The 13960-nt window shown below is 40.1% G+C and overlaps 1 protein-coding gene across 1 annotated transcript in view; it reads left to right on the top strand.

Moving 5' to 3' along the window:
- Positions 1 to 898: 898 nt before the first annotated feature.
- Positions 899 to 13960, top strand: part of col15a1b (collagen, type XV, alpha 1b) — a 90931-nt gene continuing 77869 nt past the window's right edge. The window contains exons 1-2 of the mRNA XM_028019468.1: positions 899 to 1939; positions 2205 to 2269. Of these exons, the coding sequence (XP_027875269.1) occupies positions 1929 to 1939; positions 2205 to 2269 (76 nt within the window). The 5' untranslated portion in view covers positions 899 to 1928. The remainder of the gene's footprint in view (positions 1940 to 2204; positions 2270 to 13960) is intronic.

Raw genomic sequence — 13960 nt, 5'->3', positions numbered from 1 at the left:
AAAAATAGCACTTTTTTTTTGTAAATTACGGACAACACAGCAGAGTTTGTTAAGGGTCTCCGGTCAAGAGAACCACCAGATACCAGGCACCATAAAAAATAAACTGACAATAATGTTAATTTTCAATTTATCTTTTGTAAAACGTTACAGCAAAATTAACAAATAGTTACTTTGACTGCACAAGCTTCACGTTTTCCAGTTTGCATGTTTTTAAATGGGGAATTGTTACATGATTCCTTGGGAACAAGGAAAATGGGTCGAGTTTTTTTTTAAGTGAGATTCTATTTAAAGTCTCTTCATTTAGTGTAGATCCAGATTCGTTGGTCCTGGAGGCTGGGGCTCATGACTAGTCTGAAAACAAAGTAGACTTCATCTCCAAGTTCAAAAATATTACAGCAGTGTATTTGAACACATTTTTTATGAACCTCTCTGTTACATTTGCATTGAACAGCTACAGCCATCGACTGTTAAAGTTGAGGAATGTGGGCAATCCGTAATCTGCAATAAATGATGAGTCTGTGGGAAACTCGTATAGAAAGATGAACATATAAAACATTTTCACTCAAAGCAAAGTATGACGCTGCAAAAATAAAAAAAATCCCTTTTACCCAAACCGCTGCAATATTGTTTTATGTATATACAGTATATATTTAACATGTTCCGTTATCGGCACGTGTTTCACACAGGAAGACAATTGCTGGCGCACTGGCTCCAGCCTTCATCTCACTTGAAAGTTTGGGTCTTCTGTGTAAATCAGAGATGCCCAAAGTCGGTCCTTGAGGGCCGGCATCCTGCATGTTTTAGTTCTCTCCCTGGTTTAATGACGGCTCGTTAGAAGGCCTTAGAAGAACGTTGACCTGCTGAAAAGGTTGTTGGTACTAACAGGGAGAGAACTGAAACGTGCAGGATGCCGGCCCTCGAGGACCAACTTTGGGCGCCCCTGGTGTAAATAAACATGCAATGCAAATGAAAGAATGCTTCAAATGTTAATACAATAGTGTTCCCATAAATCAGAGTGGGAAGTTGTTTCAAAATGGCAGCAGACCATTTTGGTCTTGGTACCCGACAGATTAGCAGATAGCTTTAGCCTCCGGGAACCAACTAATCCACCTTAACATAAAAAAACAATGCAAAGACCGATCTCTGCTGCACATTAGATAATTTACTTTTTACCTTTTTACTAGATCTTTACTTCAAAAACCCAAAACCATCCTCTTTAGATAACTATAAAATACTGTTTGCACAAATTACTGAGTTTGTCTTGGTCCAGCTGTTTCGCCAAAGTAAAGATAGAATGAGCCCTTTTACAACAAAGTTGGGAAAGTCATTGTTTTCCCTGTGGTCATGGATGATCAATAACTACATGGTGGTTGAATACATAATGAAGTTGGGGATTAGGTTACCAAGAGAAAATCTGTGCATCAGAGCTAGCAAACAGTAAGGTCGACCCTAGTTTACTTTAACACTTTAATTTTTCTTAACTTTAGGATTCACCAAACTGTTCCTTACCTAAGTCAATGGATGTTTAAACAAGTAAAGATAACAAAGAAAGTTACAGCAATAAGTTTTAATGACCAAAGGTTTACATGACATAATCTCAAACGGCCATAAAATTATCTAAAGCAGAAGGTTAGGAGAAAGGGTCTACTGAGCGTGCTGAAGAAATACGGAGGGGAGGGGGGATTTTTTTTTTAAGAGTCAGATTTCCCTAGTCCATGGATCCTGGGAGTCACTCGGCTCCAAACTGAGAGAGTCTTTGTGCAGAGAGAGAGAAAGAGAGGAGGAGAGAGAGGGAGAGAGTCGCAGTGTGACTTCAGGTCTGAACGGTGAGGGAGAACAGAGGGAGCACAGAGTCTGCCGCACTTTCATCACACACATGTAGCTGGAATTGCCTGCCAAAGCAGCATTTTCGTGTTTTACTCTGCAAAATGTGTCAAGGGTAAGAAGACGTCCTTTGTTTTATTGTAAGGCGTGTGAAGTTCTTCGGTTTAACGACTTTAAGAAAGTTTTTGTATGGCAACTACACTTCAGAACCCACTTGGGATTATTGGCGTATTTTGATTTGTATGCGTCGGTTTCAATCGCAGCCCACGAAAAGCTACTTCAAATCAAGAATGCAGACTTTTCGTTTGGTTTTGGTGTTTTGAATTTACCTTAAAGTCTAACCCCAACCCTCATGGTGTGTGTCTGCTGCATCACCACAGGTGGCCTCCTGCCCTTCTTCTCGCCCTGCTGTGCAGGATGGTTGCAGCCCAGCAGCTCATGGACGGTGAGTTTCCTGCCACTTCATCTTTCTTTACATCATCTCTCTACATCAACAAGTTCCATAAGTGAAAGTTAGTGGGTGCGTGAAATGGTACTCGTTATGCTGATGATCTTTGATGTACATCAGAAAATGTAGGAAGTACTCTCTCCATTTTGAAGGCATATCAGCTTTAACAAATGTGTGACGAGAAGCAGGGTTCACAGATTATTTAAGCTGATTGATCCTTGGTTGATTGTGGTGGTTGACGTTTGGAGAAGAAGTAGAAAATCTAAGATTTTTTTTATTCAAACTACTCCTTTTCATTCAAAACTTTTGTTTGTGTTGAATTGTGACACGTTCATTTTAAATTGTAATTGAATGAATAGAAAAAACAAACAAATAAAAAGCTTGTATAACAAAACGTTGTACAGCGACGGATTAAAATTTGGCTTAAATTTCTTTTCCAAGAATCCATGGAAATTTTTATTAGCTTGTTAGCTCTATTCTCGTTGCTAACTAACACATTTTACTATGACTTGTTGGTAAAAAGTTATTTTTAATCTCCGTAAAGTGTGTCTTTCAAAGGCTGTCTAAGCAAGAATCCCACTGAAATCAGCAGAAAATCTACTGATTGTTAAAAAGCAGGGTTTTTTTCTGTTTGTTAAATTGACAGGGGTAAGGTACCAGGATTCTTGAACTTGAGTAACAATCTTCTCACACTTCCTTAATGATATCAGTGATATAACTCACCCCTGTGTGTTGAGTTATCATTCAGTGACCCCCTACCGCTCCTCCACCCCCCTACCGTGTTGCTCCTCTTCTACAGATCCGCGGGAGAGTGATAGTTTGTTTGTTTGGCCGTGGGCCTGCTTTCCTAATCCCCTTTGTCTTATTTGTGTGCATGTGTGTGTGGGGCGTGTGTGTGTGTGTGTCTCCTGTGGGGTAGCTGGAAGTGGCAGACAAGGCAAACACTACACCAGGGTGGGAGGTGAAGTGTTTGGCTCGTATTGCTAACGGCGTTCGGAGTTGCCCCCTTTTTTTACTGCGCTGCTGTTTGTGTCACTTCAAACCGAGCCGTGAAGTGACAAAAACAATTCATCGTAATATAATGTTTGTATTTGAAAGATCAGCAAAATAGTAGCTAGCGTGGTTGTTGAGCACAGCAGTAAACAATTCTCATTGGCTTTCTTGCAGCTTGCAGTCACAATTGCTGGCAGAGTTGGTAAAGTTTGATAACTTTATAATGTAAATTTTTACTTTATAAGCCTGTAAGATCAATGAACACACCATTAGGAAACACTACAGATTACACTTGTCATTCACATCATACAAGGGGGTCAGGTGCTCCATGTTGGATTTGCAGAACCAAAGAGATGTTGCATAACTGATCAATATGCAGAAGACGCGTATTGAAGATTGAACTTATGTTTGCCATAACTCTGTTTCTGACGACTGTCCAAACACATTCAGTGCTTTAAACACAACTGGTGGATTTTCACGTAATCCTCGCTTTAAAGAACTTTTATGGCAAACGGTTTGGTTTTTCCCACCAACAACTAAGAAACATCTGTTGATTTACTCATGGCCAACATTGCCTTTTAATTGCTGAATGAAGAAAGTTTTCTAGATGTTGGTAATAGCTCCGTACTGATTCAGATGAATATCCAGCCTAGATTCTCGGTCATCCAGGACATAGCAATCCAGACTCCTTATGTAGAAACGGGCCTGTCACAATAAACAATAAATCAATTAATCAACTGGTAAATTAAAATGAGCTCAGTCATTTTCATCTGCATGATTTATCGTTTTTCTCTTGTCTCTTTCTATCAAATACCGGAGGCTAAAATTCTTCAGTCTGGTGTTTTGGTCTCAACTAGACCCTTTTTTGAAGGATAATGTTGTTGACAAAGACTTCATTATTCATTTTATTTATTGTTTTCTTTATTTATTTGGGATATTTAAAATGTCGTCCACTTCCGGTGTTAGATGCTCATTACAATTGAAAGTTTATTCATCTTTGAGAAAATGTTTTTGCCATTACAGTTGTATCGCTTGATCTCGAAACAACAACATCCTCGTCTATCGCAATAACTTTCGGGGCAATTTATTGTCCGGTAAAATTTTTTGTTGTGACAGGCTTACGTAGAAAGCAACTGAACCTTTTCAGAAAAAAAGACAATTCCACTTAAGTACTTGAGATTTATTCACATGTGCAGGCAGGAAAAGGTTTGTTTCATTGCCTGAGCTTGACAACCTGCTTAAAGAAACTCATGACAGTGTGCGTTGCCATGGGCGTAATTGTTAGAGGCTACCTTGTGACTTGCAAATCATGAGATTGATCCAGAAAAGTCATTTGAAACCACAGAGAAGGTTCATCATAATAATAATAATGACCACTGTTCCCTTAAGTAAATCACTGGAGCCTCAAACAACGGATGCCGCGTCATCAAAAGACGAGTTTAGATTTTAGCGTTTGAAATGGTTTCTCTGTGATTCTCTCCGTCCGTGTTCCAAATATCATGCTTTCATTATGAAAGACTTCAGTTTATCTATGGGGAGGCAAAAAAAAAAAAAAAGATTGGAGTGATGGAGATGATTGATATAAGAATAATCTTAAGAGTATTGTATGCTTCACAAAATTATTCATTGGATTAAATGTATTGTTCTTTACAGCATTGCATATCCATACAGAGGTGAAGGCGACTAAATGTTAATTTAATATGCATAGCTTCTGCCATTGTAAGGATTTGGTTTTTTCTGCGTGTTTATTTAGGTTTCTGTGTCAGTTGAGTTTCCGTGTCGTCCTGTCTACCATTGATTGTTCCCAGCTGTGTCTCGTTCCTTGATTACCCTCTGTGTACTTAATGCCACCTGTGTTCATTGTTCCTTGCCAGGTCCTTGTCATATTGTCTGGTTAACATCGGTTACTGCCGTCCAATGAGTTTCCAGTTGCTACCAGTTTTTTGGGCCTTCCGCTCTTTATCTGTGCTGCCTGGACTTTGGATTGTTGTTTTTTCTGAATTCATCATTAAATCATCTTTTATTCATTTCCTACCTGGGTCCTCAGCGTCTGCCTCACCGCCTCACACCGCACCTCATGACAGCCAATTCCTGCAACGGTAGAGAGTAATGTGTTACCAGAAGTTTAGACATAGTCAAATCCTTGAAATCGTTTGCATGCAGCGTTCGAAACGTCTGGTGGTTTTAAAAATGTACAATGACGGCAACTGAAAATGTCCCTGTCGATTTCCTTTACCACTTTGGCAACTTTTAAATGTTCAGCAGAGTTAAATCCAACTCAAGAATAAAAATTTCTCTTACGTTTTGACATTCAAAAGTTAGTGAATGCTACTAGATGACACAGCTGCTTGAATTTCATTTCAATTTGGTGTTATTAATCATTTATTTTAACTTTCTTTTTCATGGTTTGAATGATCAAATACCCAAACATTTTAAGTTGATTTTTAAAAGAAAGAAAAAATGGATGAACACAAAGTGCCTTGTTTGCACCGTTTCTTTAACTATCAAGGGTTTTTATTGTAACTCTGGATGTTATTTATCTCTTCTTTGGTAGAAAGAGCAGAAATCGTTTGAGTATGCAGATCCCTGGCTGGGGCTTGGCTTTTTGCGTATTGTACAGATGCTTGGCATACATGAGCTCAGAGCTTTCCAAGAACGTAAAAGTTTCCTCTCTTTATCTATTCATCATTGTCCTTATTAACTAATCATGTCAAAGTTTGCATCATTCGTCTCAGTGAAGCCAGTTCACACAGACTCCGAGTAGAGTGATGATCCAAACGGCCCTGATCTGCAGCTGCCCACATGGGTGAGCCTAATGACTGCTGGAGAAATGTTTTATGACTGGGCAAGAAAACGATTAAATTATTTCTACACAATGATAAAAGACATGCTAGTCCAAAAGCTTCGGTTTAATCTCCAATCAACAGCTAAGATGCTTTACCCGAGTTAAAACAATTCTGAAAATCCATGACCTCAAATCTGTGAACTATTCTTAAAAGTTGAGTCTGTGCCTGATAACTAATACATTTGAATTTACTCTGATCATTTAACAAAGTAGAGCTTCTAAAAGTCCAGTCAGAATTATGCCAAATGTTTGCTCATGACAACAACAAACATTTCCTTGGGTTAAAACCTGCTAAGAAAGATTTACCAAGCTTTCATTTAACTTAATTGGTATAATTTGGAAGTTATAATTTTGACCTACCACAAAACTTAATTTTATACCAAATTAAAACTTGCGCATCCAATTCTTGTTGAGGGAATATTATGTGGTGTCATCCTACCAGGAACAAAAGAACACTGCAAAAACACAAAATCTCACCAGGTTTTTGTGCTCTAACTTCTAGCCCAAACATCTCGGTACACTTGAAATAAGACAAAATTAACTCATAGGTAACTTTTCAGCAAGATACAAGAGCTTATTTTAAGTCAGTAATTCCTTAATATTGATTAATAAAATCTACTAGTTCCATTGACAGATTATTTCACTGATAGCAAGACAATTTTCCCATGTTGTAAGTGAAACGATTTGCCAATTGAACTAGCGCTTTTTCATCAATATTAAGGAATTATTTACTTAAAGCAAGCTCCTATATCTTGCTGAACACTCAGTTGTGAGTTAGTTGTGTCTTATTTCAAGTGCACTAAGATATTTGCACTTGAAACTGGACCAAAATTATTTGGTAAAATTTAGTGTTTTTGCAGTGAATGCTTCAAAATGGAAGCACATTACATAGACTGGGCAGCTTTTAAGGAAACAATCAGGAAACGTCCTTTTTGTTGTGTACAGATCTACATTTTCTCTGATTCGTACGCAAATGTCGTTTCTTCTGAAACTTGCGCCGCGATTTGGGGCCGAGAGCGGAATTTTGATATTTGGGTTTTTTGACGGGTCTGGCTTCACTCTTGATCTCCGTCTTCAGAAGAACAGAGAGGAAACCTTTTTGTCTGGATGTGGGCACCTTCACTTTCTATTTACAGTTGGTTGAGTTGCTCTGAATGGATTTCGTGTTTAGCCGATACAACTGATTCTAAGGTGAGCCCAGCAGGCATCTGTTTTGGCCCCGGTACAGTAAGGGAAAAAATCCAATTATTTTTACTGCAAAGTATTTCACTGCTGTTAGCGTTCATTTGGATCAATGCAGCAGTAACATTTTTTCCCTTCTCTCCGCCGACCTCGTTTGGTCTCTGATGTCGCAGGAAGAGAAACCCCTCTAAGCTCCCTTCAGCGTTTTACGACTGAGTAACCTGGCAGACGACTGTTTCATAGAGTCACATGGAAGAAACCTTCACCTAAAAGTCTTCAGCGTGCCGAACACCCACACTGCGATGCCGTTCAGTCTGGAACGCGTTCGTTCGTCCAAAGCCACTTTGGTTCGAACACGTTTCGACACAATGGGTCAACTGTAAGAGGTGTCATTGCTTTAGGGGGAACAACGTATAACTCAGTGTGATGTGAAAACGGAAAATCATTCTCTCTCTCTCTCTCTCTCTCTCTCTCTCTCTGGAAGGAAGAAAATAAAGTCTCTTTTTGTGTTGCTGCTCTCCTTCATACTTTCCATGATGTGATCCCCGCAGAGATCATGCAGTTCTCCCGCTTCGCCAGCTATCAGCATTCTGGGGAAACCGCTGTGTACCTGGGGTGAAAATAAAAAAGATGCCAGTGAAAACCATCATTGTTTATTAGCTGACCTAATTACGCTATGAAGACAGCCGCTTTGAAATATCACTGAAGCACAGCAAACACCGGTGATGCCAGTGGTTGTCTGTTTTTGTTTGTCTGTGCTGTTTCCATGGTTCCTTTCTGAAGAGCTGTGTATGAATCGCCATCAGTGGGAACGCCTTCGTTGCTCTCGATGCTTCAGCAAAGACAGCAACTTTGAGCCTTTAAAATATTCTTTAATTGTTTGAAATAGTGCTTGTTCCCTTTGTGTGATGGGATCTGAGATTCACCTTTCTTGTGTAAGCAACACATAAACAAGTTTCTTAGGTGTTTCCCTCCCCTCCCCCCTTTTCTTACATTTCGATACAACGGGAATTTTTACACTCGTTTCAGTTGTTTGTCGCACATAAATATTTCAGATAATCAAAGAAATGTTAATACTGAACAAAAATAAGTGAAGTAAATATGAAAAAACCCTACATTTCTAATTGTGATTTAATTTATTTAAAGTAGAAAAGCTATCCAAGCCAAGCTAGCTCTATGTTAATCATGAATCAACTGATCAACCATAAACTGTGTCAAAATCACTTCATGACTCGATCTGAGAAAATTCAGGAACAGGCGAGAAAGAAAGACAGTTTGAAAAGGCTCACAGGGAAATCCAGTGGCTGTCATCCACAAATGAAGAACAAAACAAAAAACAGGACGCAGAGAGGATTCTTCCTAGGATTGGCTGGTCTACCAAAATTACTCCAACGACGCATCGATAAATCAGGAGGTCACCAAAAACAAGCCCTACAAAAAACATCTAAAGCACCGCAGGCCTCCCCTGACTCAGTTATGTTCAGCTCATCATTAAACATGTTTAGGCAAACATGGCGTCTATGAAACATCCAAACCCAGTGGAAAAACAATACAGAGACACAGCTCACATAAAACTCTTGATGATGCACAAAAAATTTGGTTCTTCTTTCGACTGGAGAAACAATGGTCTTAACGTTTTGGAAGTTGTGCACCCCATTGCATCAGGCGTAAAACTAACACAGCATTTGAGAAAGAGAACGTCACACCAACAGCCAGACATGACGGTAGAATTGCAATTTGCTCTCATTGCTCTAACTCTCCATGAAACGATCCTGGAAGAGAACGTTCTGGGTTTTTAAACTGCGAGTGTGTTTGGGTGACGCAGCTGCACAGCGATCCAAAGCTCACCAGCAAACCTGAATTATGCCAGACTTAATCAAACCGTGAGAGGAGATTCTTTACTGACTGAAGTTTTGAACAACCTACCTTTCACTTCTTTGTACAACATGATGATCCATCCATCCATCCATCCATCCATCCATCCGCTTTATCCGGGGTAGGGTCGCAGGGGTAGCAGCTTCAGAAGGGAGGCCCAGACTTCCCTCTCCCCGGCCACTTGTTCCAGCTCCTCCGGGGGAGTCCCGAGGCGTTCCCAGGCCATAGTCATTGTTTATAGCCCCTCATATAGACATAGTCCCTCCAGCGTGTCCTGGGTCTTCCCCGGTGCCTCCTCCCGGTGGGACATGAACACCTCACCAGGGAGGCGTCCAGGAGGCATCCTGACCAGATGCCCCTCAACTGGCTCCTCTCGATGTGAGCGGCTCTACTCTGAGTCCCTCGCGGATGACTGAGGTCCTCACCCCATCTCTAAGGGAGAGCCCAGCCACCCTATGGAGAAAACCCATTTCGGCCGCTTGTATCCGCGATCTCGTTCTCTCGGTCATGACCCAAAGCTCATGACCATAGATGAGGGTGGGAACGTAGATAAATCGAGAGCTTCGCTTTTTGGCTCAGCTCTCTCTTCACCACGACGGACTGGTACAGCACCCGCTTCACTGCAGACGCTTCACCAATCCGCCTGTCAATCTCCCACTCCCTTCTTCCCCCATTCGTGAACAAGATCCCGAGATACTTGAACTCCTCCACTTGGGGCAGGACACCCTCCCCCCCAAGCACTCCACCCTTTTCCGGCTCAAGAAAACGTGATGATGGCAAATGAAAATATCCTGCTCCGTTTTGTTCTAATCTGCCCAGATTTCACCAAGTGTCTTTTCAGAGAACTGGAAATTTTGAATGGTACAAGTGCATAATTTGATTGAGATTCAAAGAATATAGCTGGAAAAGATGAGAATGCAGAGTGACTTTATTTAATTTAATTTTTAAATAAGAATTATACAAATGTGTTTGACACCATTTCTTGCAAAGTCACACCAGCACTCCACCAGGCGTTCTCGGACTCACCATAAAGAGCAAAACAGCAATTCACTACAGAAGGAAGGAAGTTTTCCTGAGTAAAAACTGATTCGAAACTTTTTCACTTGCAGTAAAAGGAAGTTCACGAGAAAAACACTTCAGAGAACCTGTTTATGTTTGGGTGAGCGTTTGCTGCTTCCGAGCGTCAGAGCGTGCAAAGCGAGATGAGAGAGCATCACGTCTTAATCCACTGAATGTTCAGGGAATTTAAAATTAAAGTCAAAATTTGATTCATATTCCTGTTAGCAATTTTAAAAAGAAATACCTACGTTGTTTTGGAAAAAGCTCTGCTGTGACAGTCAGTTTTATCCCAAAGTGAAACGCGCACACACACATGGACTAGGAGGTGAGAAAAAAAATATTAAATAGCTTTCTAAAAATGAAACCAGAACATTCTGCTGCAGATATGAGTTCCACCAATACCAAACGGATAATCCTACATAGGATGTGGCGTTACTTTCAGGAGTATCATGTTTATATATATATTAATTAAATCTCAGCATAAATGCTGCTGTTTGTGTGAACACCTCAAGGTTATAAAGAACAAACCTCATCATGACAGACAGGTCAGATAAAGTCCTGTGGAATAAATTTGGGAATAATCCCTAGCATTGAACAGCTCATATTTCTTTTTTTATGTAGTTAACGATACGGTGTAGTTACAGTGTTGTGTTTTCTATCAAGTGTGTGTCGCCCTCTTTCCGGTCATAAACACTGTAAATACTGCATCCATAACATTTAACTGCAGTGTTATAAACTGAGCTTTCATAAAACTCAACACTGAGCTACAGGAATGTAGCGTGTTTAGCCAACAGGGATACTTGCGTCTTTCTCTGTATATAAACAGATCCTGATTTACTCCGTGTTCAGTCACCTGTGCGTGACGTCAGTGCGCAGACAGGAAGTGCAACACTCTACTTGCGGCTCCTTCCACAATAATAATGCGGCATTTTGTGGTTTTCGTTCCTGTTGTGGTCAATAGACGGTCTCCGTGGAACAAAGCATGAGCTAATACTTTCCTGCCACATTTCTGCAAAGGTTGCCTTTCATTGCCCACTTCCTGTTCCGAGACTGCGACACAAAAATTACAAAACGGAGCGCCGACGAGGAGAAACGGGGTATTGGCACAAGCGTTTGTGTCTATTGCTTTTTTTTTTCCTCGTGGGATTCCCACGCGATTTCACGGCCGTGGTTAGGATATGTGTTCTGCGTGACCCGAACGAAGCTTTCGACGACTTCGTTGCCATTCGTGTCGGAGGAGGAGGAGGAGGAGAGGAGGCTGAACAACACTCAACAGCTGACCAAACATCACAAGGCGCACAAACACACGCTGGGAGCTGCGGTGTAAGAATCCAGCGCCTAATGTGTGAAGGGGAAAAACGTGAATCAGTCCAAATGAATTAGTTTACAGCTGAGTTTAAAGCCACTTTAAATGACTGCACTAGATTATTGCATGTCAAAGAGATTTATAGGATTAACAGGAACTCTTGTTCATTTGCATATAAGAAGTAGTAAAACTACATTGAAAGTGGTTGCATTTTGCTTGGGTGATTGTATCTGTACATACTTTTCAAATCTTAACATTAAGAGTTCTTAGTCTGTTATAGTCAAATTAAAATATAGTATTCACAACTATAGCAGTATTTTATGGCAGATATACATGTAGGCAGGATTTGTAAAAACCACTGACAGAAGGAAAGGAGGAAGGGAACAAGGGACACATGACAAGGAAAGGAGGAATAAAGGATATGATGAAGGAAAAAAAGGAAGAGGAAGAAGGACACATCAAATAAATGGCAAACACAACGAAGGAAAGAAAAAGACAAAGAGGAGGAAGGAAGAAAGACAATGTCACAAAGGAAAAAGGAAGCAAGGAGGAAATACAGGAAGGAAGAAAATAAAGGAGCGAATGAATGAAGAAACAAAACAGTAAAGGTAGAAAGGACAGAAAGAAGGCAAAAGAAACACAAAGAAGTGAAGGCTCAACAAATAGAGGAAGAGAACAAAGACCAGGAGGGTTGAAGAAGAAAGGACTCTAGGGAAGAAAGGACAGAAGTACACATAGAAGGAAAGGAAGCAAGAATCCAATAATGGAGGAAGGAAAGGAAGTATAAATGTTTCCCAAATCCTTAAGGGGGAAAGGAATAGAAGAACAAAAAGGAGAGACTGAATGAGGAAGTGTGGAAGGAAGTAGAGGAGAAGCAAAAGATTGACACGAGAGAAAAGAAGAACGCATTTACCCACTGAAGCAGGAAATAAAATCTAAAACTGCTGATCACTTTCTAGATTTAAATGTTCTTAATCCATATTGTCTAGACTTGAAACAGTTCCCCACCTTTTCCACCTGCACAGGAGCAGCGCGTGAAAACTTTTAAGGAAGTAAAGCGACAAGAATTCAATGGTGAGAGGAGGAGGGAAGTTTGGATGGCGAGGCCGGAGGCAACCGATGAAGCAACAAACTCCGACACTTGACCTACTGGAAAATATCTCTCGGCAGACGTCCACTCCTGACCTCCCGCTGACCCCAAACAGTGCACTCACCCATTAGCATTAAGCAGCGGGCCTTACAGCGAGCCACTGAGTGCAACTGTGTCTGTATGGCGACTGTGTGTGCCAAAGTCAGAAGTTCATGCGTTGGATTAGCTCAGTGGCTTGTTATCGTCTTGACGACGACAGTCTTTGCAGGCCAAAGTCATATCGTCATTTTCAGAGGTGGGTAGAGTAGCCAAGAATTGTACTCAAGTAAAAGTAGCATTACTTCAACATATTATTGCGCAAGTAAAAGTAAAAAGTAGACAATCAAGAAATTACTCTAGACTTCTGTCAACAGCTGCTGGATCAGTTATGTGTGGGTGGGCAGATCAGGGGTTTGAGTTAATCCCACCCAGGGGTGACACTCTTCCTCTGATGACCTTTTGTGACTTTCACTTTTTTTATTCTCACCATTTCCTCTGTGTCTTTTTTTTTTTAACCCTTTCTCTATTCCTTCCTGTACTTTTTGCCTTCGCTACTCTTTCCATTCCACCTCAACAAAATAAACAAGGCTGTGAAATAAACTAAAAAGCTCCCTATAAAACGACGGACCCAGGAATACGAATATGTTCTTGCTAAACTGCTCAGAGAATTTCTGTCAAATTTTCAAAACAAGCATCACGGTCCTCACCGGACCCTTGCGGAGTTTTTGGGTGCTGCACTGTCTTATTTCTGGAAATATTGAAAGCTATTTGTTTTTAAAAAACATTATTATTATTATTATGAGCAAATAGCGTAAATTAATGTCCTTTCTTTCTGACCTTTGCCAAAAATGACTGTGTCTGAAATGATATAAATTGAATCATTAGTGTAATAAGTGTAATCCTTATTCTAAATACGGAACAAACAAAGAACATTAAAATGATTTTTGTCAGCTAGTAGTTAAACATAGTCGTTATTTAACAAAATATTTCAAATAATGACATTAACAAAACATCAACATTCAATATTTGAACCTTACTCTGTTTATTTTTCTCTCCCACAAATCTGTATCCCTGCATAGGTTTTTATCAGTTTTTGATTTTATATCAGCCCTTTATCAAATTCCAGACATTGACATTTCTAGCTGAATATGTATACATTTTATGCATCAACAAGAAAGGTGAGGAATCTACTTAATCAAACGTCTGTTTGAAACAGCTGCCACTAAAGACTTCAAATGTGTGAAGCCAGATAATTTGTTCAAATTGCTTCCCAGATGTGGAAAATTGATTTTAAATCAT

The sequence above is a fragment of the Xiphophorus couchianus genome, chromosome 6 (genome assembly GCF_001444195.1).
Source record: "Xiphophorus couchianus chromosome 6, X_couchianus-1.0, whole genome shotgun sequence".
NCBI lineage: Eukaryota > Metazoa > Chordata > Actinopteri > Cyprinodontiformes > Poeciliidae > Xiphophorus > Xiphophorus couchianus.
The sequence above is the reverse complement of the archived record's forward strand: the minus strand, read 5'-3'. Positions and strand labels throughout refer to the sequence as shown.